This window comes from Bos mutus, chromosome 20, assembly GCF_027580195.1.
Source record: "Bos mutus isolate GX-2022 chromosome 20, NWIPB_WYAK_1.1, whole genome shotgun sequence".
NCBI lineage: Eukaryota > Metazoa > Chordata > Mammalia > Artiodactyla > Bovidae > Bos > Bos mutus.
Window position 1 is genome coordinate 2367963 of NC_091636.1, and position 26007 is coordinate 2393969.

Genomic DNA, 26007 nt, shown 5'->3' on the forward strand with positions numbered 1-26007 from the left:
AGTTCTTCTTCACTTTCTGCCATAAGGGTGGTGTCATCTGCATATCTGAGGTTATTGATATTTCTCCTGGCAATCTTGATTCCAGCTTGTGTTTCTTCCAGTCCAGTGTTTCTCATGATGTACTCTGCATATAAGTTAAATAAGCAGGGTGACAATATACAGCCTTGATGTACTCCTTTTCCTATTTGGAACCAGTCTGTTGTTCCATGTCCAGTTCTAACTGTTGCTTCCTGACCTGCATACAAATTTCTCAAGAGGCAGATCAGGTGGTCTGGTATTCCCATCTCTTTCAGAATTTTCCACAGTTTATTCTCATCCACACAGTCAAAGGCTTTGCCATAGTCAATAAAGCAGAAATAGATGTTTTTCTGGAACTCTCTTGCTTTTTCCATGATCCAGCGGATATTGGCAATTTGATCTCTGGTTCCTCTGCCTTTTCTAAAACTAGCTTGAACATCTGGAAATTCACAGTTCATGTATTGCTGAATCCTGGCTTGGAGGATTTTGAGCATTACTTTACTAGCGTGTGAGATGAGTGCAATTGTGCGGTAGTTTGAGCATTCTTTGGCATTGCCTTTCTTAGGGATTGGAATGAAAACTGACCTTTTCCAGTCCTGTGGCCACTGCTGAGTTTTCCAAATGTGCTGGCATATTGAGTGCAGCACTTTCACAGCATCATCTTTCAGGATTTGAAATAGCTCAACTGGAATTCCATCACCTCCACTAGCTTTGTTCGTAGTGATGCTTTCTAAGGCCCACTTGACTTCACATTCCAGGATGTCTGGCTCTAGGTGAGTGATCACACCATTGTGATTATCTGGGTCATGAAGATCTTTTTTGTACAGTTCTTCTGTGTATTCTTGCCACCTCTTCTTAATATCTTCTGCTTCTGTTAGGTCCATACCATTTCTGTCCTTTATCGAGCCCATCTTTGCATGAAATGGTCCCTTGGTATCTCTAATTTTCTTGAAGAGATCTCTAGTCTTTCCCATTCTGTTGTTTTCCTCTATTTCTTTGCATTGATCACTTAAGAAGGCTTTCTTATCTCTTCTTGCTATTCTTTGGAACTCTGCATTCAGATGCTTATATCTTTCTTTTGCTCCTTTGCTTTTCGCTTCTCTTCTTTCCACAGCTATTTGTAAGGCCTTCCCAGACAGCCATTTTGCTTTTTTGCATTTCTTTTCCATGGGGATGGTCTTGATCCCTGTCTCCTGTACAATGTCACGAACCTCATTCCATAGTTCATCAGGCACTCTATCTATCAGATCTAGGCCCTTAAATCTATTTCTCACTTCCACTGTAAAATCATAAGGGATTTGATTTAGGTCATACCTGTATAGTCTAGTGGTTTTCCCCACTTTCTTCAATTTAAATCTGAATTTGGCAATAAGGAGTTCATGGTCTGAGCCACAGTCGGCTCCTGGTCTTGTTTTTGCTGACTGTATAGAGCTTCTCCATCTTTGGCTGCAAAGAATATAATCAATCTGATTTCGGTGTTGACCATCTGGTGATATCCATGTGTAGAGTCTTCTCTTGTGTTGTTGGAAGAGGGTGTTTGTTATGATCAGTGCCTTTTCTTGGCAAAACTCTATTAGTCTTTGCCCTGCTTCATTCCATATTCCAAGGCCAAATTTGCCTGTTACTCCAGGTGTTTCTTGACTTCCTACTTTTGCCTTCCAGTCCCCTATAATGAAAAGGACATCTTTTTTGGATGTTAGTTCTAAAAGGTCTTGTAGGTCTTCATAGAACTGTTCAACTTCAGCTTCTTCAGCATTACTGGTTGGGGCATAGGCTTGGTTTACTGTGATATTGAATGGTTTGCCTTGGAAACAAACAGAGATCATTCTGTCATTTTTGAGATTGCATCCAAGTACTGCATTTTGGACTCTTTTGTTGACCATGATGGCTACTCCATTTCTCCTAAGGGAGTCTTGCCCACAGTAGTAGATATAATGGTCATCTGAGTTAAATTCACCCATTCCAGTCCATTTTAATTCGCTGATTCCTAGAATGTCGACATTCACTCTTGCCATCTCTTGTTTGACCACTTCCAATTTGCCTTGATTCATGGACCTGACATTCCAGGTTCCTATGCATTATTGCTCTTTATAGCATCGGACCTTGCTTCTATCACCAGTCACATCCACAACTGTTTTTGCGTTGGCTCCATCCCTTCATTCTTTCTGGAGTTATTTCTCCACTGATCTCCAGTAGCATATTGGGCACCTACTGACCTGGGGAGTTCCTCTTTCAGTATCCTATCATTTTGTCTTTTCATACTGTTCACGGGGTTCTCAAGGCAAGAATACTGAAGTGGTTTGCCATTCCCTTCTCCAGTGGACCACCTTCTGTCAGATCTCTCCACCATGACCCGCCCATCTTGGGTTGCCCCACGGGCATGGCTTAGTTTCATTGAGTTAGACAAGGCTGTGGTCCTAGTGTGATTAGATTGACTAGTTTTCTGTGATTATGGTTTCAGTGTGTCTGCCCTCTGATGCCCTCTTGCAACACCTACCGTCTTACTTGGGTTTCTCTTACCTGGGGCGTGGGGTATCTCTTCACGGCTACTCCAGCAAAGCGCAGCCACTGCTCCTTACCTTGGATGAGGGGTATCTCCTCACCGCCGCCCTTCCTGACCTTCAACATGGGATAGCTCCTCTAGGCCCTCCTGCGCCCGCGCAGCCATGGCTCCTTGGACGTGGGGTTGGTCCCCCCGGCCACTGCCCCTGGCCTCAGGCGTATCTCTAAATAACTCATCACAAATAATTTCTGAAGCTTCACTGCTGGACACCTTTAGAGCCTCAAAGTAGATGTGGTACACAGATAGTGAGATACCCACAGGTCTCTCTCAAAACTCACTTTGGTATCTACTGTATTCTGGAATCTCAGTCAAAGCTTGGATTTAGCATCTTGTAGCATCCCACTTCCTGAGTTCCTGTGTGCCAGGTACAGTGTCCAGAGTTACAAATATCATCTTTAATCCTCACCTCAACCCTCAAATTTCCATTCCTCATTCATTCAGTCATGGATTTGCTCAACATATATTTGAGGGCTTGTTAAGTGTTCTTCGTGCTGAAGATAAAGTGGTGAACAATCCCCAGAATGTGAAAAATTCTAGTGTCCACTAACAGCAGATATGGTTAGAACTCCAGTATATAATGGAATAACAAGTGGCCATGTAAAACCATGCAAAAGCAGTTAGATATAATTTTAAATTAGCATTATACATTCCATTTAAACATTATTTTTTACAGTAGGATGTATAATATTATCTCAATGTTGTAAATAATTAAATGCTTCTATATATACTCAAATATATGATACTTTATGGAGAAGGAAATGGCAACCTATTCTATCATTCTTGCCTGGGAAATCCCATGAACAAAGGAGCCTGATGGGCTATAGTACATGTGGTCACGAATGAGTCGGACATGACTTAGCAATGAAAGAACAATAAAAGATAGTCTAAAATATTCAAATACTACTTTACAAAATATAGTTTTTAAAAGGAAGAAAAGAAAAAAAAAAAAAGACCCTAAAGTGAGCCTTATAACAAGATCTTCAACCTTCGTTCAACCATTATTCCATCTCTAAATAATCTTACTAACTCCTGCTCCCCTTCTGTAATTTACAATATAGACAAAATTGTCCCCATTAAATATCCATCAGACCTTTCTGGAAGCAGGATTAATAAAATTCTCCTTAAAAGAAAATAAAGTGTGGATAAGCAGCTTCCTAGAAAAGATAGCTGAACCTTCCCCTGGCAGTCATTTGGAAACAGTTTCATCAAAATCGTAGCAAAGAAAATCCTGAGAGAGCAATCAAAATTTATCTTTAAGTCCTTTCTCTTATAAAAGTTATTCAGGAAACAAACCTATAGCCATATGGATGTTAAGGACTCATTAAAGCACACATTTTTAAATAAGCACGTGGACAGGTGTATATACCCTAGTTCTGTCCATTGTTAGGACCTAAGAGCAATGACACCCCGGTAGCAATGAGTACTGGCACCTAGACCCTGGTTTCTAAATACCGTTCTCCAAGAAAAGCAACCAGTCCCCTTGGACTTGGTTGAGTCCAGGCCTGGGAAAGAGAAAATACAAGATGATCTTAGAGCATCTTACAGTGTCCAAAAAAATGGGAGTACTATTAAAGAAAAAAGGGTGGTGAAGAGCATATCTGAAGGTCCTAGAAGCCAGCCTGAAGGAGTTCACAATAGCCAAAGCTATTAATATTATAATATGAGCAATAAATACAAATTTATAGTTTGGGATTATAATCTGCAAAATAAATACCCATGTTGTTCAGTGGCTTAGTCATGTCCGACTCTTTGTGTCCCCACTGACTGCAGACCGCCAGGCTCTTCTGTCCATGGGATTCTCTAGACAAGAGTACTGCAGCGGGTTGCCATTCCCTCTTCCAGGAGATCTTTTCGACCCAGACATAGAACCCGTGTCTCTTACATCTCCTGCTTTGACGGGGGGTTCTTTACCACTAGTGCCGCCTGGAAGTTCCGGGTCTCTGCAGACACTCCATCAAATATCCTGAAGACAAGGCTGCTTTCCTACATTCTTTTTCCTCATTCTGAGTAGGGATCGAGGAAGCCCATGGAACACCATGCCTGGCCAGGGTAACCAGGAAAACACCACGGGAACACTTAACTGATATGGGGCTCCCAGCCCTTGCAGACACGGTGCCAGGTACAGAGAATTTAGCAATGAAGGATCAAATGTGTGTCCTCAGAGCTCACAGTTTTGGGGAAACAGATCCACAGAGCAATACGAACCACTTACTTATTTTAATGAGTATGTGCTGATCACTGTTCCATGTTACTGAAAGATTGGAAAGAAAATATGAAAGGATTTGTAACATCTATCTGGCCCCATGGTGATTTTTGTCTTTGTAGAAAGGGATTTTTTGGTTACAAAGATAGAAAACCATCAACATCAATGGGCTTAAGTTGAGACCTTTCTTGTAAAGATTTGGTAATTTCTTAGAAAAGTCTTTTAAGAAATAAATAATTCTTGTTAAAGTGAAAAATATTACAGGTAGTTTAATGTAGCACATTTTAATCCCCATTACAAAGTAGAAAGTTATTGGTCTCCCCCTATGCTACACCCATCTCTTCCTCTCTTTCGTCTCCCTCCTGCAGCACTGTCTTAGGTCAAGATGGCCACACCGTCCTCTGCAGGAATGGTTGGCGGTGGGGAGACTCCAGAGGACGCTTTAGTGAATAGGGTAACCATTCTCAGACCCTGCTTCTCCAGGGCTTCTCTTGATCCCTGTTACTATCTCTGTCTACTTCAACCACTTTTCTCAGAAAACACATGTGTGTGTGGGTACGTGTGTATGTGTGTAAGCTCATGAGAAATTCCTCATGGGAAAATCTGTGTCCTCCTCCGTCTGGCACCTCCCTTCTCCGCTCTCTATTCCTCTACCCTTTTCACTTCTCTACTTGCGCTCCCTTCCTCCCAGCATTTCTCTCATCTCCTCTATGCCATCTGCTCCAGCCTACACTTTACAGAAGTTCATCTCTATATTTATTTTCAGTGTCTGCTCTCCCCTGATCTCAACTAAAACCTGGAAATGAGTTGCCCATGGTACCAACTCTGACACAAACTCCAGCTTTTCACTCCGACTTCTCAAGAGATAACGACATAGTGACTCAGTTCCATAGTCAGATGTCCACATTTGTTCCCATCAGCTGGCTCAAACAAAGCCACACAGGCCAATCATGCAAGGGAATTATAGAGCAGAGAGAAGGTGTTCCAAAAATGCGGTATGGGTCCGTCAGTACATGAACTGCTGCTGCTGCTGCTAAGTTGCTTCAGTCGTGTCCGACTCTTTGAGACCCCATAGACAGCAGCCCACCAGGCTCCGCCGTCCCTGGGATTCTCCAGGCAAGAACTCTGAAGTGGGTTGCCATTTTCTTCTCCAATGCATGAAAGTGAAAAGTGAGAGTGAAGTCGCTCAGTCGTACCTGCTGCTGCTAAGCCGCTTCAGTCATGTCAGACTCTGTGTGACCCCATAGACGGCAGCCCACCAAGCTCCCCCGTCCCTGGGATTCTCCAGGCAAGAACACTGGAGTGGGTTGCCATTTCCTTCTCCAATGCATGAAAGTGAAAAGTGAAAGTGAAGTCGCTCAGTCGTGTCTGACCCTCAGCGACCCTATGGACTGCAGCCCACCAGGCTCCTCTGTCCATGGATTTTCCAGGCAAGAGTACTGGAGTGGGGTGCAGTACATGAACAAATACACTCAAATCCCACTTATAACTCATCACTTGGGAAAGCTCAGGAAGAGGTGAGCCACCCAAGAACTTCTGACAACAAATAGAATTGTCCTGGGAAGAAGCTCCCAGGATATATACCCTTCAGCTCCCTTTCTAACTCCCTCTCACTAGCTGAGGTTCCTTTTAATCACTCTCATTCTCAAGGGGGACAGAGAGCCCCAGAGTGTCACCTAGAAGACCTTACCTTCCTGGTTCCCACACCGTGTGCTTCCATGTCCCTCTCCAGGAGATGATGGACATTGTCAAAGCCATCTACGACATGATGGGGAAATACACATATCCTGTGCTTAAAGAAGACACTCCAAGGCAGCACGTGGACATCTTCTTCCAGGTAAGAGCACACACCCTGTGTGTAAGCTTTAAGCTCACCTTAGACCAACCAACCCACAAGTGTCTGAGCAGTGTTTTGTATCCCAGCCTCCACATGGTAAGAAACAGAATTACAAGATGTACCGTCCCCCAGGAATAGATTATTTTATTACATAGACAAGTATACACTACAGAAGAGAGCAAGGATGAATATTATTAAGTATAAGTGGTAGCGTGTGGACTCTAAATTTCATAAAAATGGCTGGGAGATCAGAGTAAATAGCACATGTGCATACATCAAAGATATTGTTATGTGTATTCCTCCTGCTAAGTCGCTTCACTTGTGCCCTACTCTGTGCTAACCTATGGATTGTAACTTGCCAACCTCCGCTGTCCATGGGCTTCTCCAGGAAAGAATAGTGGTGTGGGTTGCCATGCCCTCTTTCAGGGGATCTTCCCAACCCAGGGTTCGAACCTGTGTCTCTTATGTCTCCTGCGTTGGCAGGAGGGTTCTTTACTACTAGTGCCACCTGGGAAGCCCTCAGAGTAAATACAGAAGATGTCATTAAGCACATTTGTGTCGTTGGTGTTAAGCATTTGTGCTTGAGGAGCAAGGGGACATCAGATGGAAACTAGGATGGGTTGGAAACTAGAGAGAGATCTTTCAACTGAAGAATTTAGCCTTGCTCTGGTAAAAAGTAGGTGGATGCCGTTAATCTGTGACTTAGAAGAGTGGCAAGATCTTAGTGGTATACTACTACTACTACTACTAAGTCACTTCAGTCATGTCCGACTCTGTGCGACCCTGTAGACGGCAGCCCACCAGGCTCCCCCGTCCCTGGGATTCTCCAGGCAAGAGCACTGGAGTGGGTTGCCATTTCCTTCTCCAATGCATGAAAGTGAAAAGTGAAAGTGAAGTCGCTCAGTCGTGTCCGACTCTGAGCGATCCCATGGACTGCAGCCTACCAGGCTCCTCCATCCATGGGATTTTCCAGGCAAGAGTACTGGAGTGGGGTGCCATTGCCTTCTCACCTGGCAGGAGAGTATCAGCAAACATGAGAGCTCAGTCTAGTCTAATCCTCTCACTTTGCAGATGAGAAAAGCAGAGGCTCAGGGAGACTCAAGGTCACACAGTAGGTGACACGGGCAGAAGTAGACCTGCCTGTGCCCAGTGTGCTCAAATGGACAGGCTGGAAGTGAGACTGGGCAAGACGTGTTAGGAGTCAGCAGAATAATCGGGTGATGAAAAGACGAGCGTCTAGAGCAAATGTTTTCATTTGAAAGATGCTTATGGGGGTCAAGGAGAAGGCAATGGCAACCCAGTCCAGTGTTCTTGCCTGGAGAATCCCAAGGACGGGGGAGCCTGGTGGGCTGCCGTCTATGGGGTCACACAGAGTCGGACACGACTGAAGCGACTTAGCAGCAGCAGCAGCAGCAGCATGGGGGTCAAAATGCTGTAACCAGGGCCTGGAGTTGTCTGACCAATGAAAGACCATCCTAATTGTCAGGGGAATGTTGGTGAGCAAAAAGCAAGTTTTGGAATGCAGATTACCAGTTTCTTTAAACTGCTTCCTGTGTCTTTCAGAAAATGGACAAAAATAAAGATGGCATCGTGACTTTAGATGAATTTCTTGAATCCTGTCAGGAGGTAAGGAGAGATCTCAGGGCACAAAACCTCTAAATCTGGAAAAGGAAATCTGGGACTCGGAGACCTGAAGAAGGGAGAACACAAGAAACCTGCAGCCCTTTGACTCAGAGCCACCGCAGCCACGGCAATGCAGCTCAGAATTTCAGCAACCTCCACTGCTTAGACTGGCCTGCGGCTGGTTTTGGCCATGCAGGGGTTGAGCCACACAGACTAAGCAGGGGAGCAGGGGGCTGTGAGAGCCCAGAGCGGGTCTCTGTGGAACTGCAGACTTCCAAGTGGGCAGCACTGTCATTTCTCAGTCTTCCTCTGCCTGATGGCCCACTCCCTAGACCAGGGGTCCCCAGCCTCCGGATCTAATGCCTGATGATCTGAAATAGAGCTGAAGCAATAATAACGAAACAAAGTGAAAGGCGCTTTGCGACCCCATGGACTGTAGTCCGTGGGATTCTCCAGGCCAGGATACTAGGATGGGTTGCCATGCCCTCCTCCAGGGGATCTTCCCAACCCAAGGATTGAATCCAGGTATCCTGCATTGCAGGTGGATTCTTTACCAGCTGATCCACCAGGGAAGCCCAATAGAAATAAAGTTCACAATAAACGTAATGCACTTGATTCATCCCCAAACTATCCGACCCTCCCCGCCCCCCACCATCTGTGTAAAAATTGTCTTCCACAAAACCAGTCCCTGGTGCCAAAAAGATTGGGGACCACTGCCCTAGATTATAAGGGAGTTGCTGGAAAAAGTCTAGAGCTGTGATTCTTAAGCCACAGTGTGTGTAAGAATTGCCTCAGATGATTGTGAAAATGCACATTTCCAGGTCTCAGTCCCAGAGACTCTGGATCTTGGGTGTGGATCTAGAAAGCTTCATTTTAGCACAATTTCCCTGGCCAACGCTTTTAAAACTTTAATGTGCAAACCAGCCTCCTTGAAGTTCTTATTAAAATGCAGATCCTAACTCAGTGGGTCTCCGCTGATGCTTGTGTTCTAAAGGATACATTAGCCCCAGAGTCAGCCAGAGACTGAACTGGAAATAATCACTTTCCTCTAATTTAGAAAAATGCATCTATACCCCTACTTTGTTTCAGAAAAATATACAGTTACTCTGATCTCCTCTTAGTAAGAACTGCAAGTGCAAGAAAGTGGGAGAGGGGAGAAGTTATTAACATGTAGTGAGCACCAGCCAAGTTTTAGGTACATTACATAAACTTCACATAGTCAATATATTTAAAAACTGGAATAGACTGAGAATTGATCATTCTTAACTGACTTTGACCAAGGCCTTGGAGCAGTGCCCTAGAGAAGCCCTGCTAAACTTGGTACTAACCTGTTAGCTGATGGATCTTTGGGTAGTCTAGGGGTTCTGAACCAGTTATCAGGCAGCCAGAGGGGAAGTTGCTGGAAGAGAGGCTCAGGTCAGCAGTTATTTATTTTCTAACACGGTTAGAAACATTTCCACATTTTAATCATTATGAGCTGGCTAACCACCAGTGTTCATCATACCCATTTTAAAGATGGGAAAACTGAGGTATTGCAAAGTTAAGAGATATGGTTAAGCCTCAAAAAATGATTGAGATGGAACTTGAACTGTATCATTTTAATTTTAAATACTATGCCCTATTGTACTATGCTTGTTGACTATGCTTTGATTGTACTATGCTTTTTGACAGGTTTTTAATCAGTTTAGTTTCTCACATTTGCAACTTCTATAGCTATTCATTAACTCACTTTTTTTTTTCCACAAACCACCCTGTAAGTAGGTACTATGTTCCATACCATTGCACTCTCAAAAAAACTGAGGCACAGAGAGGTACTTTAAGGTCACTCCACTAGTAACAGAGTCAGAATTAGAATCTAGGCAGCCTGACTTCCGAACGCGTGTACTTTTAAAAGATTTCAAATACCCATAATCAACTTTGTTGACTTTCTCTACTTTAGTCCGCTTTCTGTTTCATTCATGTGTCCTCTACATTGGGCTCCCTAGGTGGCGCTAGTGGTAAAGAACCCGCCTGCCCACGCAGGAAAGGTAATCAGACGTGAGTTCCATCAGGAAGATCCCCTGGAGGAGGGCATGGCAACCCAGTCGCGACTGAAGCGACTTGGCATGCATGCACGTGCTCCAAATTATCTTCTTCCTTCTGCTTTTTAATTTTAATTCAATTTTCTAGGTGTTCTTTCTACATTTTTGAAACAGAGGTTCAAATCATTGGTTTTCAACCATTCTTTTCTAATATAAGCAGTTAAAGGGATAAATTTTCCTTGAGTACTGCTTTACTGGAGTACTGCTTTAGATTCCTAGATTATTGATGTCATATTCTCATTATATTTTAATCTAAGATACTTTTTTCTCTGACACATGGAATTTGAAACTTGTTAAGATCCAAACATTTGAGGATTTTCTACATCCCATACTTACTCCTTAGAGAATATACAATAGAAAAATATAAAATAGAGAACATAAAATAGAAACATACAATAAGAAAATCAGTAAACCCAAATATTTCCACTTTGAAAAAATTAATTAAATTGATAAATGTTTAACAAGACCAATTTAAACAAAAAAGAGAGAGAATACTCAAATTATCAACATCCAGAATTAAAGGGGTAACATCACCAGAAGCTTTACCGGCACTAAAAAGTTAACAGTTCAATTTTCCAATAAATTTGATAATATATGAAGTCTACAAACCCCCTACAAAATACAACTTATCAAAACTAGCACAAAAAGAAACAGAAAATTTGAATGGTCCTATGCCTGTTACAGAAATTGTATCTGTATTTCAGATTTTCCCACAGAGAAAACGTCAGGCTCAGATGCCTTCACTGGTAAATTCTTCCAAACACTTAACAAAGAAATGATGCTAATCATACACAAACTCAAGGACACAGAGAAAAAGAAAAAACTTCTCAGTTTGACTCATGAAGCTGTCATAACCCTATCATGGAAAGTTAACCAGGCCACTATAAGATACAAAATTTGGGGAGCTAATGTATTCTTTCTGGACACAGGCACGGAAACACAAATCCAGCAATATGTAAAAAGCATAAAACATCATGAACAAATAGAGCTTATTACAGGAGTGCTGGAATGGTTTAACCTTCAACAGTTAATCACTGTGATTAATGACATCATAGAATAAAACAGAAAAAGCATGTGATCATCTCTATAAGTACAGAAAAAGCATTTGATAAAATGCACTTCCCCACAGCTTCTTAAAAGAAGCAGTCTTCACTGGTTTACTGAATAATTTGTTTCTTCTGAATTTCTCTTTAAGGCCGGAGAAGGTGTTTCTTGCTTTGAATTTCTCTTGGCTCAGTAGTTTTTGCACAGGCTTAGTTGCTCCTTGGCATGTGGGATCTTAGTTCCCTATCCAGGGATCAAACTCACATCCCCTGCATTGCAAGGCAGATTCTTAACCACTGGACCACAGGGAAGTCCCTCATTCTGGGAGATGTGCTCACCAGTTATAGAGCTTCTCAGGGAGAAGCCTCAGAGAATTCTAACCATCCTCTTCCCTCCCCTCTCCCTCCCCAGGATGACAACATCATGCGGTCCCTCCAGCTGTTCCAAAATGTCATGTAACTGTGAACACAGCCATCCGGCTCTCAGAGACATACTAAACAGCCAACTGAGCACCTTGATCGGCCCTCCTGCTGATTTTACACACTAACTCTTGGGACAGAAACACCTTTTACACTTTGGAAGAATTCTCTGTGAAGACATACTATGGAACCCAGGACCATGTGGCTCAGTCTCTGATTGCCAGCTCTTCCTCCTCCCTCTTCTCGAGAGAGACAAGATGAAGTCGGGTTTCTTTTGGAAGCATGCTCATCTCTTCACACTGCTGCCCTGTGGAAGGTCCCTCTGCTTGAGCTTAAACAGTAGTGCACACTTTTCTGCTTGCGTGTCCCAGGCCACTGCCTCCAAGTCCAGCAGACCTTGATGTATCTGGAAGCAAGATGACCTGAGCCAAACACGCACCATCCTCTGGCCTCCCGAACCAATGTGCCTCTTTCCCGTGTCTTTGGTGGGAAGAATGAGTGTTGTACAGCACAGTCAGAATCTACCCTGACTAGATTGGGAGCGCCAGCATCTAACATATGTAGGATAGGACTGAACTAAGCATGGCATTGTCTGATGACCCAAACTGCCCATGTGCTCCATTTCCAGAGGCAAGGACAGTAGTGCCCTCTCGTGCTAGCATCTGCGCTAGTGGCGCAGGAAGAGGGCCAGTGCCAGTGACCCATGCCTCACTCCATCTCCTGCCTGAGTCCAGCACTGCATGACCCTCCCAGAAAGCCCAGGATGCCTGCAAATTGCTGTAATTTTATACCATCTTCTAATCAATAAACAGAACTATTTCTTACACTCTTAATCGTCATTTCATCCATGACTACATTGAGCAGAAAAGGTAAGTTGTGGAAAGGGAAGGCTAGTCCATCCCTTTGGCCTCCAGTTCTTAGTACTGCTATTGTGCCAGGCACTGTGCCAAGCAGAGCATCACCCTCCCCCAGGCAAATATCCCATTCAAATGCAAAGACTGTGACCATAAGCAAATGCAGCTTAAAGATGAGGCTCTTCACGTTGTCCCTTCCAGCACAACTGCCACTCCCAAGACCCTCTGGTGTAGAAAGTCTGGAGCCTCACATGGCGTGGTTGGGGATACAGAGATGAAGCGGTGGGCAGGACCTCCTGCTGAGGGACTTAGAATCCAGGAGTTCATCAAGAGACTCCAGCCTATAAACAGCAAATAATTGCTTATATTGGACACTGGGAGTCTTGGTTTCCTCATTTGACATCATATTAAAAAGATTAAGAGTTAACAGCAGCATTCTTGGAAAGAAAGCAATGTACTGAACCCCTGTTACATGCCAAGGGCTGTACTAGGGGCTTATATACATAACCTTATTTTATGGTAGAATGCTCTGGAAGGTAGAGTCTTCATCTTGCTGGTTTGGACCCTGAAGCTCAGAGAGGTGAGGGACACTGACTAAGGTAGCACAGCTCCCTAGAGAGGTTACACTCTTCCCACAGTATCCTAGAGCCTCCTACTAGGGGATTCTGTCTCACCTCGAGGAACCAAGGGTCCTTCACACAAACTGCATTCATCTCCAGTCAGCTCCGAGAGGCAAAGGCGTTCTTTGAACCCAAATAGCAGATGAGGAAACAGATATAGAGAAGGGGAAGCCTTAGGTGTCTGTGGATACCTCGGATATCTTAGCTATCTGTGCAAGAGCAGGTCACCACACCTCTGCGTGCATGAAATACTCCCAGTCTGGTTGCCCTTGGCTACTCTTCTTATGGCTGGGAACACAGAGGCCACTGCTCTGCCTCTCTATGCGAGCTTCCTCAGTGCAGCCATGCAGTCATCTAAGGCTGCTGGATAGGTGGCTGGCCCCTAACAGGCATACAGTTAGGCCCAAGCAGAGGATCTCCACTTGTGACCCTCCCCACACTGGATGTGCACTGCATCCTGAGGTTGTACAGTGTCTAGGCCATGGTTCTCCACCCTGGCTACACGTTCATCATCACCTGGGGAGCTTTGAAGAATGCCAACACCTGGACCCCATCCTTGACCACTTGAAGCAGAATCTCTGAGGGTAGAACCCAGATATCAGAATTCCTTAGAAGCTGCCCATGATTGTAAAGTGCATGCAGAGCTACAGTGGGGAACTGACCATACCCGGTGCTATGAACGAGCACAGGATCTGAACCATCCCACTGGCTACGATCATTGGCTCAGAGCTGGGCTTCGTACATATGCCAGTCCACACAGCATGAATCTCAAGACTTGTGCTAGGAACGGTGGGACAAAGATGTTCTGTCTCCTACTGGACATGAATAAGAGACAGTCCTAGGACAGCTTGCAGTGATTTGGGAATTCTGAGAGCTTATCTGATAACCAAAGGACAGATAAACCAGAATCACAGGAGATAAGCAGAGAGGTTTTGCTTTTTTTTTTTTTTAATAAACAATGTAAAAATAAACCAGAAATTGATGAGATCATTGAGCTGCTGGCTCCCGCTGCACCCGAACCCACACATACCTATGACCTTTCCAGGTGCCTTTGTCTGATGCCTGTGTTAGTTTAGCCAGCATTTCTCCCCCATGGCTACCTATCAGAATCACAGAAAGTTTTTGGAGTACCTAGTGCCTGAGCCTTGTCCCAGGTTCTGAATCAGAACTTCCAGAGGTGGGGCCCTGAGCATCAGGAGGTGTTAAAAACTATCCCGGTGATTCCAGTGTGCACCTAGGGCTAAGAGCCCTTGCTCTAAAAGAATGGAAGGGCTGCTGCCCTTCTCCCTGTCCTGGCCAGGCCACAAATAAGAAACTCAACTCAGTCCTCAGAACCTAATACTGACGGGAAAATCAGCATCTGGAGATATCAGAGAGAAATCGGAATGGAAGGAAGATTCAAAACTTGTCCTAAGATGAATAAGCAACAGAAAGGACGTTGGTCATCCTGGTGGGTAGAGAGATAAGGACACCCTGTTGGAGCAATTGCAAATAAATGGGCCATCATTCGTCAAAGCTTTTAATAAAGGGACGAGATAAAAATAAACTCTGCGGTTTCCACAGAGGCACAGAAAGAAAAAGAGGCCTGGGCTCTTGTGAATCCATGCATCCCTCAGCAGCGGAGGTATTAGAGAAACAAGGTTCTCAGCTTGGAACATCCATCCCCTTGGCATCCTGGAGGGATCCTCCTCCTCCTGAATCATCCACCAGATTATCACTATTTGCCAGTCATCACGCCTGCTGCTGGGGATTCAGCTGTGTAGTAGGTGCCTTGCCAGACACCCTCGGCACTCACTCCTGCGGACTCAACGGCTGCCGACTGCAAATGCATGTGACTTTTTGCCTGTGACTTTGACTGTCACAGCAGACTGTGGCCAAAATAGCCCCACTCTGTTTGTGGAAAGGGCAGGCAGGAAGAATCAGGTTGTTAACACTTCCTAGGAGCAGCCCTGAGCCAATGACTCATGCCAAGTTGGCGAATCAATAACCCAGGTTCCAATAGGAAGAACTCTTGCCTTTTCCCAGACTACTTTCTCCACTGTAATTGAGCCCCAATCACCCACAGTAGTAACCTGCTCAAAAGTGCACCCCTAATTGACCTCTTTGTCTTCCCCGTCTCATTTCCTGCATCCCCCTACCATTACTTCCTGGAATCACCTCCCAGGTAGACCACTTACTTCCACATCCTTGTCCCAGGACTGGCTTCTGGAGGAACCTAACCTAAAACAAGCAATGAATAGGACAGGTATGTGTCCTGCTCTCAAGACTCTTACATTCTATTGAAAGCAAACAGACAACAAATAAAATGACTTGGGCTACTTAAAGTGGTATGAAGAGAACAGAAGTGTAACATGAGGAAAATGACAGGGGTGGCTGCTCCAGACAGGGTGCAGAGGAAAGGCTCCTTTGAGTGGAACCTGACGTGATCTCAGAGGTTGAGGGGTCATCAGGCACTTTCAGAAAATCTGGGTCTAGGCTTGCTGTGACTTCTTGCTCAGGCTTCTGAGATTCTCTTATTCCAATAAGGAAATCTGATCTGATGTGGAAATGAAAAATCCCATCATGACCAATCCTGTGGTTCGCTAACATCCCATCTCTGAATAAATCCTGAGCGAGGCCAGGAAGGCCCACTGGAGAGGCTGCCAGGAGGAGATGCAGGTGGCGTGGTTGAGACCCTACCTGAGCCTCACAACCACCCTGCGAGGCAGGCACTTAGGCACCTGTGCTTCAGATGAGAAAAAAAGGATGCCCAGAGACACAGAGGGAAGCGCTCACAACAGCTGGAAATGTGCTTAAAAGCCTACCAGCTCCGAAATCCAAGCCCAGCTCCACTTCCTAGAGAACATGAAAACTGTCTCCACCTATTCCTAAAACTAGCTGTAATGATGTATAAACACCAGAAGGTGTTAGAAAGCAGCAGTCATGAAAACTAAAGCAGTGAAAACAAGTCCATAAATTCAAGCCAAATCACAGTTCCTCTAGAGGGAACGATGCCAAAAACATGTGCAAAGATGCCCATATGGGTTTCTTACAGGAGCTGAAAGAAGTCTCTTCACATCAAAATAAGGCCCAATTTAATTCGCAGACCTCAAAAAACAACCTCTGCACCCCAGTCCAGGGACTGATTGGAGACCAAAAACCCCAGATCTTGAAGAGAAGAGGAAAACCTCACAAGTCACCAGCCCCACTGAGTGGACTTTTGATGGTGCATGAGATTTTGAGAGCTAATTACTCACAGGTCTAGACATGGAGCACATGACGTAGTCTAGGCTAATCATTCCCTCCCATGCCTCCGGCCACAGTGATTGGTTCAGGGATAGGCTTAAGACCTGAGCCAGTGCAATCATCATACGAAGGAATACTGCTGCCACTGCTGCTGCTAAGTCGCTTCAGTCGGGTCCGAGTCTGTGCGACCCCATAGACGGCAGCCCACCAGGCTCCCCCGTCCCTGGGGTTCTCCAGGCAAGAACACTGGAGTGGGGTGCCATTGCCTTCTCTGACAATGGCATACAACTCAGCAATAAAGAAAAATGAATTGTTCACAGATACAACATGGATGAATCTCAAAACAATTATACTGATGAAAGAAACCAGGCAAAAAGAATACATACTGTATGCATCTATAATATGAAATCTAGAAAACACAAACTAATCTATAGTGACAAGAAGCAGGTCAATGGTTATCTGGGGCTGGGGAAGGTCAGCACAGAAAGAAGGAGTGGAGGATATCACCAAGGGGCAAAAGGAGACTTTTGGGAGTGGTGGGTGTATTTAGTATTTTGATTGTGTGATGATTTCATAAGTATATACACCTATCAAAAACATTAAACTATACGTTTTTTGTATTATATGTATTATGTGTCAAATTATATCATATAGATGTTTTTAAAATTGGCCTGGGATCCCAGAGCACACCACCACCAGCTTTCATGGTTTACCTACCATTTTGGGAGCTCTGTTCTTCAAGAAGCACTTTACATGAACAAGCCTCATCATTTTACCTTCCCTGGTCAGTCTTTTGGCCAGTTTATTCCAGCCAAGTTTCTCCAGCTGTATCACTTCGCTCTCTACCCCCACCAGGAAGCCTGCCAAGAGAATCCTGCCTTGCCTTCCCACTCCCAAAGTCCAAGCCAGGCCCCTTCCCCAGACGAGAACCCCTGAAGGGTGGCCAGAGCCTTGTGGCAGGTGACCAGTACCCAGCCCTCCCATCTCTTAGACCCCCACTCCCTGCCCAGTCCAAGGAGCCAAAGTCTCCGTGCTGACACAGAACACTGAGTGCTTGGGGAGAGGCGGAGAAAGATGGATCGTTGTGGATTCTATCGGGGAGAGCGACAGAGGCACTAAATTGGCTGCTGAAAAGTAAGTAAAAGACAGAGAAAAGTAAGTAAAAGACAGAGAAAAGGAAGCAGAGAGGAGTATGGGGAGGCAGAGAAGGAACTTAAAAAGAATGAATGAGAGAAAATGAAGGAGCTTACAAACTCCTTACAAGATAAATGTTAGCCCACTGTGATGGTTAATTTTTTGTGTTAACTAGGCTAAGCCACGGTACCCAGTTTTTTGTCAAATGCCATTCCAGATGTTGCTTTTCCCAGGGGGTCTAGTGGGTAAAGAATCTGCCTGCCATGTGGGACATGCAGGAAATGAGGGTTCGATCCACAGGCTGGGAAGATCCCCTGGAGAAGGAAACAGCAACCCACTCCAGTATTCTTGCCTGGGAAATCTCATGGACAGAGGAGCCTGGCAGGCTACAGTTCATGGGGTTTCAACGAGTTGGATATGACTGAAGCAATGCTTAAATTTTGCATTAATAGATGTGATTGACATTTAAATCTGAATAAAAGACTATCCTCTAAAACGCACTGGGCTTCCTCACATCAACTGAAGGCCTTAAGAGAAAAGATTAAAGTCCGCTGGGAAGAAGGCATTCTGCCTCCAGAGAGGCAGAAGAACTTCTGGATAACTAAGAAGGATCTATGAAAAGCTGATGAGCAGCCAGAGTGTGGACTAAACGGAGAGGCCTAGTCTTTCTTGGACACCTGCTATGTGCCGAGCATCTCTGTACAGCACCTCATTTAGTACTGCGGCGACTTTCTGGATCAGTTCAGTTCAGTCGCTCAGTTGTGTCTGATTCTTTGTGACCCCATGAATCGTAGCACGCCAGGCCTCCCTGTATATCACCAACTCCCGGAGTTCACTCAAACTCATGTCCATCGAGTCGGTGATGCCATCCAGCCATCTCATCCTCTGTCGTCCCCTTTTCCTCCTGCCCCCAATCCCTCCCAGCATCAGAATCTTTTCCAATGAGTCAACTCTTCGCATGAGGTGGCCAAAGTATTGGAGTTTCAGCTTTAGCATCATTCCTTCCAAAGAACACCCAGGACTGATCTCCTTTAGGATGGACTGGTTGGATCTTCTTGCAGTCCAAGGGACTCTCAAGTCTTCTCCAACACCACAGTTCAAAATCATCAATTCTTCGGCGCTCAGCTTTCTTCACAGTCCAACTTTCACATCCATACATGACCACTGGAAAAACCATAGCCTTGCCTAGATGGACCTTTGTTGGCAAACTAAGGTCTCTGCTTTTGAATATGCTATCTAGGTTGGTCATAACTTTCCTTCCAAGGAGTATGTGTCTTTTAATTTCATGGCTGCAACCACGGCAACTTTCTGGAATAGGAATATAAATAATAAAAAAAAGTACCCATTTTCCAGATGGGAAGAACTCAGTGAAGTGAAATCAGGGGCCCAAAGTCACTGCTGGTAATTAATGGACACAGGATTTAATAATTATAATAATGGCCATAACAACATTAACTCAGTGCTTACAATGAGCCAGATGCCATTCTAAGTGCCTAAACTCATTTCATGTAATCCTCACAACAACAACAACAACATTTCATTCCACGCACACCCCTGACCTGGCCACCTCTGACTCCAATAACATCTCCATGCTGCTGTCCAAAGGGGATGGCACCCTGAGGATTCTAGTAATCCTGGAAGGTTCCCAGCAGAGGTGGGACCCGGAGAGACCACAAGCAGGAGGAGGGGACCCCAAATCAGGGAGAGATGTCAGGAAGCCAGTGACGCTTAAAGGATCATGAGCAGGCCAAGATAGGGGAGGTGAGGGGTCAGGCTGGGCCACCAGATGGATGGCTTCAGATGCCAGGCCAACAGAAGGGAGGGGGCAGAGAGTCACAGGGTTCTGAGGAAGATGGAGCCGCAGACTGAAATGGAGCTGAAGAGAGGTGTCTCCAGAGGCCGAAGAGGGACCAGCTCTGGGAAGGATGGTGGTGCGTGCGTGTGTGCGTGCTAAGTCAATTCAGTTGTGTCTGACTCTTTGAGCCATGGTCCTCCAAGCTCCTGTGTCCATGGGATTCTCCAGGCAAGAATACTGGAGTGGATTGCTATGGCCTCCTCCAGGAGATCTTCCCGATTCAGGGACTGAACCCATGTCTCTTAGGTCTCCTGCATCGGCAGGCGGGTTCTTTACCACTAGCACCACCTGGGAAGCTCATACGGATCGGCGGGGACCTCAAGAATTCGACCAAAAGCATGGGGAGTGGCTGGCGGGTGAGTGGACCAAAGAACTGAAAACCCGGTAGAACCAGTGTGAGAGCCTGCAGGACCACGCAGAGGACGTGGTGACCGATGGGAGACGCAGAATTAAGACCGGGCCGCAGTGCACTCAGCAGCACTCTCTTCGCACACAGGAGGAGTGGAACCCGGAGGCTGTGGCCGGCTGGCGCGCGCGGCGGTGGTGCTCGCCAGACGCCGCTAGATGGAGCAGGCGCCCCGCTGAACGCGCCGCGGGACCCTCAGCCTGGGCCTCCCCGCAGGGCCTGGGAGCCAGGCGGTGCGCAGCTCCTGCCCGAGAGGGAACCGGGGGATGCGCCCCACCACCCCAAATCTCAGCGCCTGGGCATGCAGAGGGCCTCCTGCTTCCCAGGGCTGGGCGCCGGGTCACGCTCCGCTGCCACCGCCTTGGAAGGAAACACACATTTACGTCTGCTCCGAGGCCTGCGCATCATGCACCAGGTCCGACGCAGCTTTCCCGTTACCTTCACTTGGTGACTCATTTATCCCGCCCACACCACAGAGAGGTGAGTGAGTGAGTGAGTGAAAGTCGCTCAGTCGTGTCCGACTCTTTGCTACTCCATGGACTATACAGTCCATGGAATTCTCCAGGCCAGAATACTGGAGTGGGTAGCCTTTCCCTTCTCCAGGGGATCTTCCCAACCTAGGGATCGAGCCCTGGTCTCCTGCATTGCAGGCGGATTCCTTACCAGCTGAGCTATCAGGGAAGCCTGGAGAGGTAAAGATATGGTCCCATTTCACAGACCAAGAAACCGAGGCTCAGAGAAGGGATGAGACTCGTCCAAGATCGCACGCTCGTTGTCGGGGTTGCCTACCAGAAGCAGCATCTTTGATCCCCAAGGACAGCAGTTCTTTCCTGCCCACATCAGAGGCTGCCCTCTGCAGGCACTGGCCCTGCCAGAATGCAGACAAAGGCCTCTGCCCCTGCCTCCTTCAGGCCCACCTGGTGCTCTGAAGCTGAAGTGGGGCTGGGATGAAGGGGCCAGGAGTAGAGATGTCCCCAGAGTCTCCATTTCTTTGGGTGATTGAAAGATCCTGGGCAGCCAGAAGGAAAAGTTCATCTTCCCAGCCCAGGACTTGTTAGTCCTGGCTTGTTAGGCCTCCAGGACAGACGGCCACAGACGTGGGTACTGAAGGACCTGCCCATTGGCAGGGTGAGTAGAAGGGAGTCAGGGTCTGGCCTCCCAGTGAGTGCAACAGCCCAGAGGTGGACTTCTCTTTCCAGCATGCCCTAAGCAGGTGACCTCTTAGCCTCATGTTCATCAAAAGTAAACCAGAGAAATTCTCAGGGTGGCAGTGACAATTAAACCCTTCATGTGCCTGGCAAGTTGCAGGTCCTCTGTAAATCTTCCTTTGTTTACTTTTGGGTTTGATCACGAAAGCAACTGGGTTATCTGCCCTGGGCATCTTCCCCTTAGGAGGCAGAGGCCTCAGAGACAGTTGGGAGGGCTGAGGGTGGGAAAACTCTGAGAAATGTGGTCCAACAAGCCAGACCAGAGGGGCGCCATTAACTGCGGGTCTGGAGAGAGGCCTGCAAAGCGCCTTGCTGCTGGGAGAGGCTGCAGAGGAGCAAGAGCGGAGCAGGGAAGAAAACAGCAAAATGATGACGGTACTCCTATACCACGCTGGGCTGCTTTCAAAGCCTTTTCTGATCCGCTTTGCTTGCTTCGCTTCTCCCCGCAGCTCCCCTAAGAAGCCAACTGGGCACTCACCACCCCAATTTACAAATGAGTGGTCTGCCCAAGGTCGAGAGGGAGACACGAGGACTTGGCCCAGTCTTCTGAATTTTGGTTCAGGGCTCACCCTCGTGCTGCAGAATGAGGTCATGGGGTGGAGAGACAGAAAAGGCAGAATAAGCCTCTCTGCTTTTCCAGAGGCACAGAGCTAGGAGTGGGTGCTGGGCTCGGGGACTGGGGACTGAAGAACAGAAGGTTCTCTGGATTCCAGGGAGTGTTGCCTCCTTAGAGTCTAGGCTGAACCAGGATGAAAGACTGTCCCGGAGTCCTTGGAGACAGACAGGCTTGGGCTCCAACCCCACTGCTGCGATGTACTTGCTATGTGACCTCAGATAAGTGACTACACCTCTCTGAGCCTCTATTTCATTATTTATAAAGCAGGGATGGTAATACTTACCTCACAAGATTACAATGTTGTGGGGGAAAGTGAGTGGGTTTTACAGGCGGTCAGGCTGGGTTCAGATTCCAGCTCTGCCATTTATGAGCTGTATGATCTTGAGCAAGAAGTCTTCACCTCCATGAGCCTCAGCTTCCTCATCTGAAGAATGGGGTGTTAAGAACTCCTGCCTAAAGGTAGTAGAGATGAAATATTAGCTAGAATTAAGTAGACAGCTTCTGGGCTTCCCAGGTGGTGCTAGTGGTAAAGAAGCCACCTGCCAATGCAGGAGACATAAGAGACGCAGGTTCGATCCCTGAGTTGGGAAGATCCCCTGCAGGAGAAAATGACTGCCCATTTCAGTATTCTTGCCTGGGCAATTCCAAGGACAGAGGAGCCTGGCAGGATGCAGTCCATAGGGTCGCAAGGAGTCAGACACAACTGAACCAACTTAGCACACATGTACATACAGACACCTTGCCTGGTCTCCCCTGGTGAGAAGGAGGGGAAATGCTGCTGCATTTCACTCCAGAGGCCACCCCAGGCCCAGGCCTGGTGCCTGCTCACGGAGCAATCAGCTCAGGAGCATTCCTGCTGTCAGCAGGCCGCCTCTCAGGAGTGGGAGTTGACATTCAGAGAGAGCGGGATGTTAACCAGGCAGTATCAACAATGGAAAGACTGTGAATTATCTGAAATCTGGGTCTTTCATCCCAAGATCTCAGAAGCACCTCAGGGCTACCTGACACTGAAACACTGAGTAAAAACCAAACCTCAGGGCAAGGCTAGGACAGGACTTGGAAATCACAGAAAGCAACAGAGTCCTTATCACACTCAGGCTCTGCACCATCACTTCTCTTCACTAGGCAAGGAGCAGGGCAGATGTGTGCCCTGGACTCAGGCAGCCTGCGTTTAGACTCAGACACTCACTCTCTTCCCGTGCCTCAGTTTCCTTATCTGTAAAGTCGAGCTAATAACACCTTTTGCAGTAATACTTTAACACTTAAAGTAATACTTTAACACTTAATAAGTGTTAAATTTAAGGATTAGCACATTAATTGAGGTAAAACCCAGGTAACGCTAATGGTAAAAAACCTGCCTGCCAATGCATAAGAGACGCAGGTTCGATCTCTGGGTCAGGAAGATCCCCTGCAGGAGAAAATGACAACCCACTCCAGTGTTCTTGCCTGGAGAATCACTTGGACAGAGGAGCCTGGCAGACTACAGTCCATGGGGTTATAAAGAGTCGGACACAACTGAAGCGACATAGCATGCACGCAAAGCCCTTAGAAAAAGGTCTGGTATACTCACTTATAAAAAAATAGAATAAAATTATGATAATTGTTATATCTATATAATAGCAATTACTGTCATTGTTGATTCTATTCTGTTGTATTCCATAAGAAGACTCTCAAATAATCTATATGATAAAATCTCACCTACTTAGCAAGGCCTACAACGTGGTTCATGGCCTACTCCCCACTGTCTGCTGACATGTCTTCCCCAGGAGTCTATATACAACTAAACGGAACTACAGGCTGCTCTCCGTGTGGTGTTGCCTACATCCACGCCATTGTACGCGTTGTCCCTCTTTGTAGAATGCTCTCTCTCTACCTAGCCCCTGGGCAAACTTCAGCTCACCCTTTAAGACCTCGTATGATAGACACCACTTTTTTTTTTTGGCTGCCCTGGTTCCTCATTGCTTTGCGTGGACTTTCTCTAGTTGTGGCGAAGGCGGGCTACTCTCTAGTTTCAGTTCATGGGCTTCTCACTGCAGTTGCCGAGCGCAGGCTTTTGGCATGCAGGCCGGTAGTTGCAGCACGCGGGCTCGGTAGCTGTGGCACAAGGGCAATCCCACAGGTGCTCGTTGGCGTGTGGAATCTTCTTGGACTAGGGATCAAATCTGTGTCCTCTGCATTGGTGGGTGGATTCTTATACACTGCGCCAACAGGGAAGTCCTTGTCGCCACTTCTGAGACATCTTCTCAATCTCGAGTGTGGCTGGCCCGCCCACCTCTGCACATTTCGCAGCTGAGCGCCTGCTCCTCTGCTGCTATGCTCAAATCCCCCAGAATTTCAAGCTTCTTAAGGGAAAGGCCCACATCACACTCTTCTCCCCACATGTACTGGCACTTCACACAGCGCCTGCACGTATCAGACATTTGGGAATCATTTGCTGAGTGAATACATCCCTCACCAGCATCACGTTTGACAACACGTTTGGAGCTAGTAACACCTTTCACAGTATTAGTTTAAATTTGAGGATTAACACAGTAATTCAGGCAAAGCAGTTTAACAACATGGCCATCACTATGGAGCTGACCTGAGAGCCAGTACCTGGCACCTTTCCCCTCTCCAGGTTGATGGCTGGGCCTTCCCTAGCGCCAGGCTGCCTGCAGGCTTGGTGCATGGACAGGGAGGACAACAGGAAGCAGGTCTTTGAAATCACCCAGAAGAGCTTCCATATCCTAATGGTCATGGTCTGGAGACCCAAGCTGGATTCTTTATGGGACTCCTGGAAATAATCCAGAAAGCTGGATCTTAACACCCCCACACTCTGCATGGAGACAGAGCCCTGCTGAGATCAGACCAGAGATGAGGGGAGTAGGGCTCAGTGGATAACCACGCTCTGCATGTGAGTCTGACCTGAAGGTGCTGCTCAAAAGGAGGGGACTGCCTGGGGAGTCATTTCTCAGGTCCTCTGGAGAGTTCCAAGAAGCTGTTGCAAACATCCTCCTGTTTTGGAATGTATCTCTCCTCCCTGTCACTCTGCGCTGTGTGACCCCGGGCCACCCCTCGGAGCCAGGGCACCGGCTCTCTGTTGGCCGTGGTTCCAGGCACTCTGTGTACCCCAGGTTCAATCTGCCGCAGCCAGTATGTGCCAGAGCGAGAAGGGGCATGCCGGTCTATCTGGTTTCAAAGCTAAAACCCAACAGATAGTCTTACAGCCCACAGTATGACCAGAGGTTAAGAGGGTGGACTTTGGCACCAGGCCACTTCTGGTGCCAGCTCTTTATTGGCCTGAGACTGTGGACAAGTGACGTAAATTCTGTGTGTCTCGGTTTCCTCACCTGTAAAATGGGGGTGTGGTGGCCATGGAGATGTGCTGCCCAGACCTCCTTTGAGAGAACTTACCTTCTGCTTATGGGTTCAGAGTAGGGGCCGTGATGTGGGTGTGACCGTCCCCCTCTGCCCCAGAAGAGAAGGAGTGCAGGGCTGCCCGCTGCTGGGCCGGGGGCCATGTGACCCTGCAGGCTGTGCCAGACAGTGACTGAGCGGGCAGGGGGTGCCAGTTTCAGCCCATCCCTGCAGGACAGGTGATCTAGAAAGTGACTTCTGCCTGGAGACTGCCATCGGCCTGGCTGGGGTTTCTCAGAACTGCACTGCTGTCTGAACTCTTCCTACCCAGTCTTCCTGCCCTCTCTCCTTTTTACGGCTGTCAGCCCTACATCAGTGTCCCGGCCTTTACCCTTCATAGCCGTTTAGTCCCACGGATCTCTGGCACATCTAATCTCCTCTTGACCTCTGCTTCTTGAAGGACCCTAACTTGTAATAACTAATAATAAAACAATAATAAAAAGTAATAACAGTACCTTCTTCATCAGGGTTGTGGCCAGGGGTTAACGAGTTACTCTTTGTAACCACACAGGAGAGCACACTTGTGTTAGCTCTCGCCTTTGCTGCGAACGACACCCACTTCACTCACAGCTTTGTGTGATAGCAGAGTTTTCTGTGGTGTTCCCTTATAGACCTAAAGAAAACGTAACCTGAGCCATTCTCATTCCTCTTAAGCCTCTTTCTGCTGGGCCACCGGAACCACCACACTCTGATGCAAGTATTTATTTGCAGGAAGTCAGAGAGAATTTCTTCAAGGACTAGCTCACACCTTCGATCAAAGAGACATTGGCTGCACTGCTAAGTCAACAAACTGGACGACCCAACCCGAATCCGATCACGTCCGTCTCTGGACTGGGCAGCCATGGGTGGGGTAGCTGGCCTCTTCAGTCCCTCACGCTGTAGCATTCTGGTGTGGAGGCATCAGT

At 46.8% G+C, this 26007-nt stretch overlaps 1 protein-coding gene across 4 annotated transcripts in view; it reads left to right on the forward strand.

The window, feature by feature from the left end:
- Positions 1-12621, forward strand: part of KCNIP1 (potassium voltage-gated channel interacting protein 1) — a 408630-nt gene extending 396009 nt beyond the window's left edge. For all 4 annotated transcript variants that reach the window (XM_070357396.1, XM_070357398.1, XM_070357399.1 and 1 more), the window contains exons 6-8: positions 6517-6621; positions 8185-8247; positions 11781-12621. In XM_070357396.1, the coding sequence (XP_070213497.1) occupies positions 6517-6621; positions 8185-8247; positions 11781-11828 (216 nt within the window). In that variant the 3' untranslated portion in view covers positions 11829-12621. The remainder of the gene's footprint in view (positions 1-6516; positions 6622-8184; positions 8248-11780) is intronic.
- The last annotated feature ends 13386 nt before the right edge of the window (positions 12622-26007 follow it).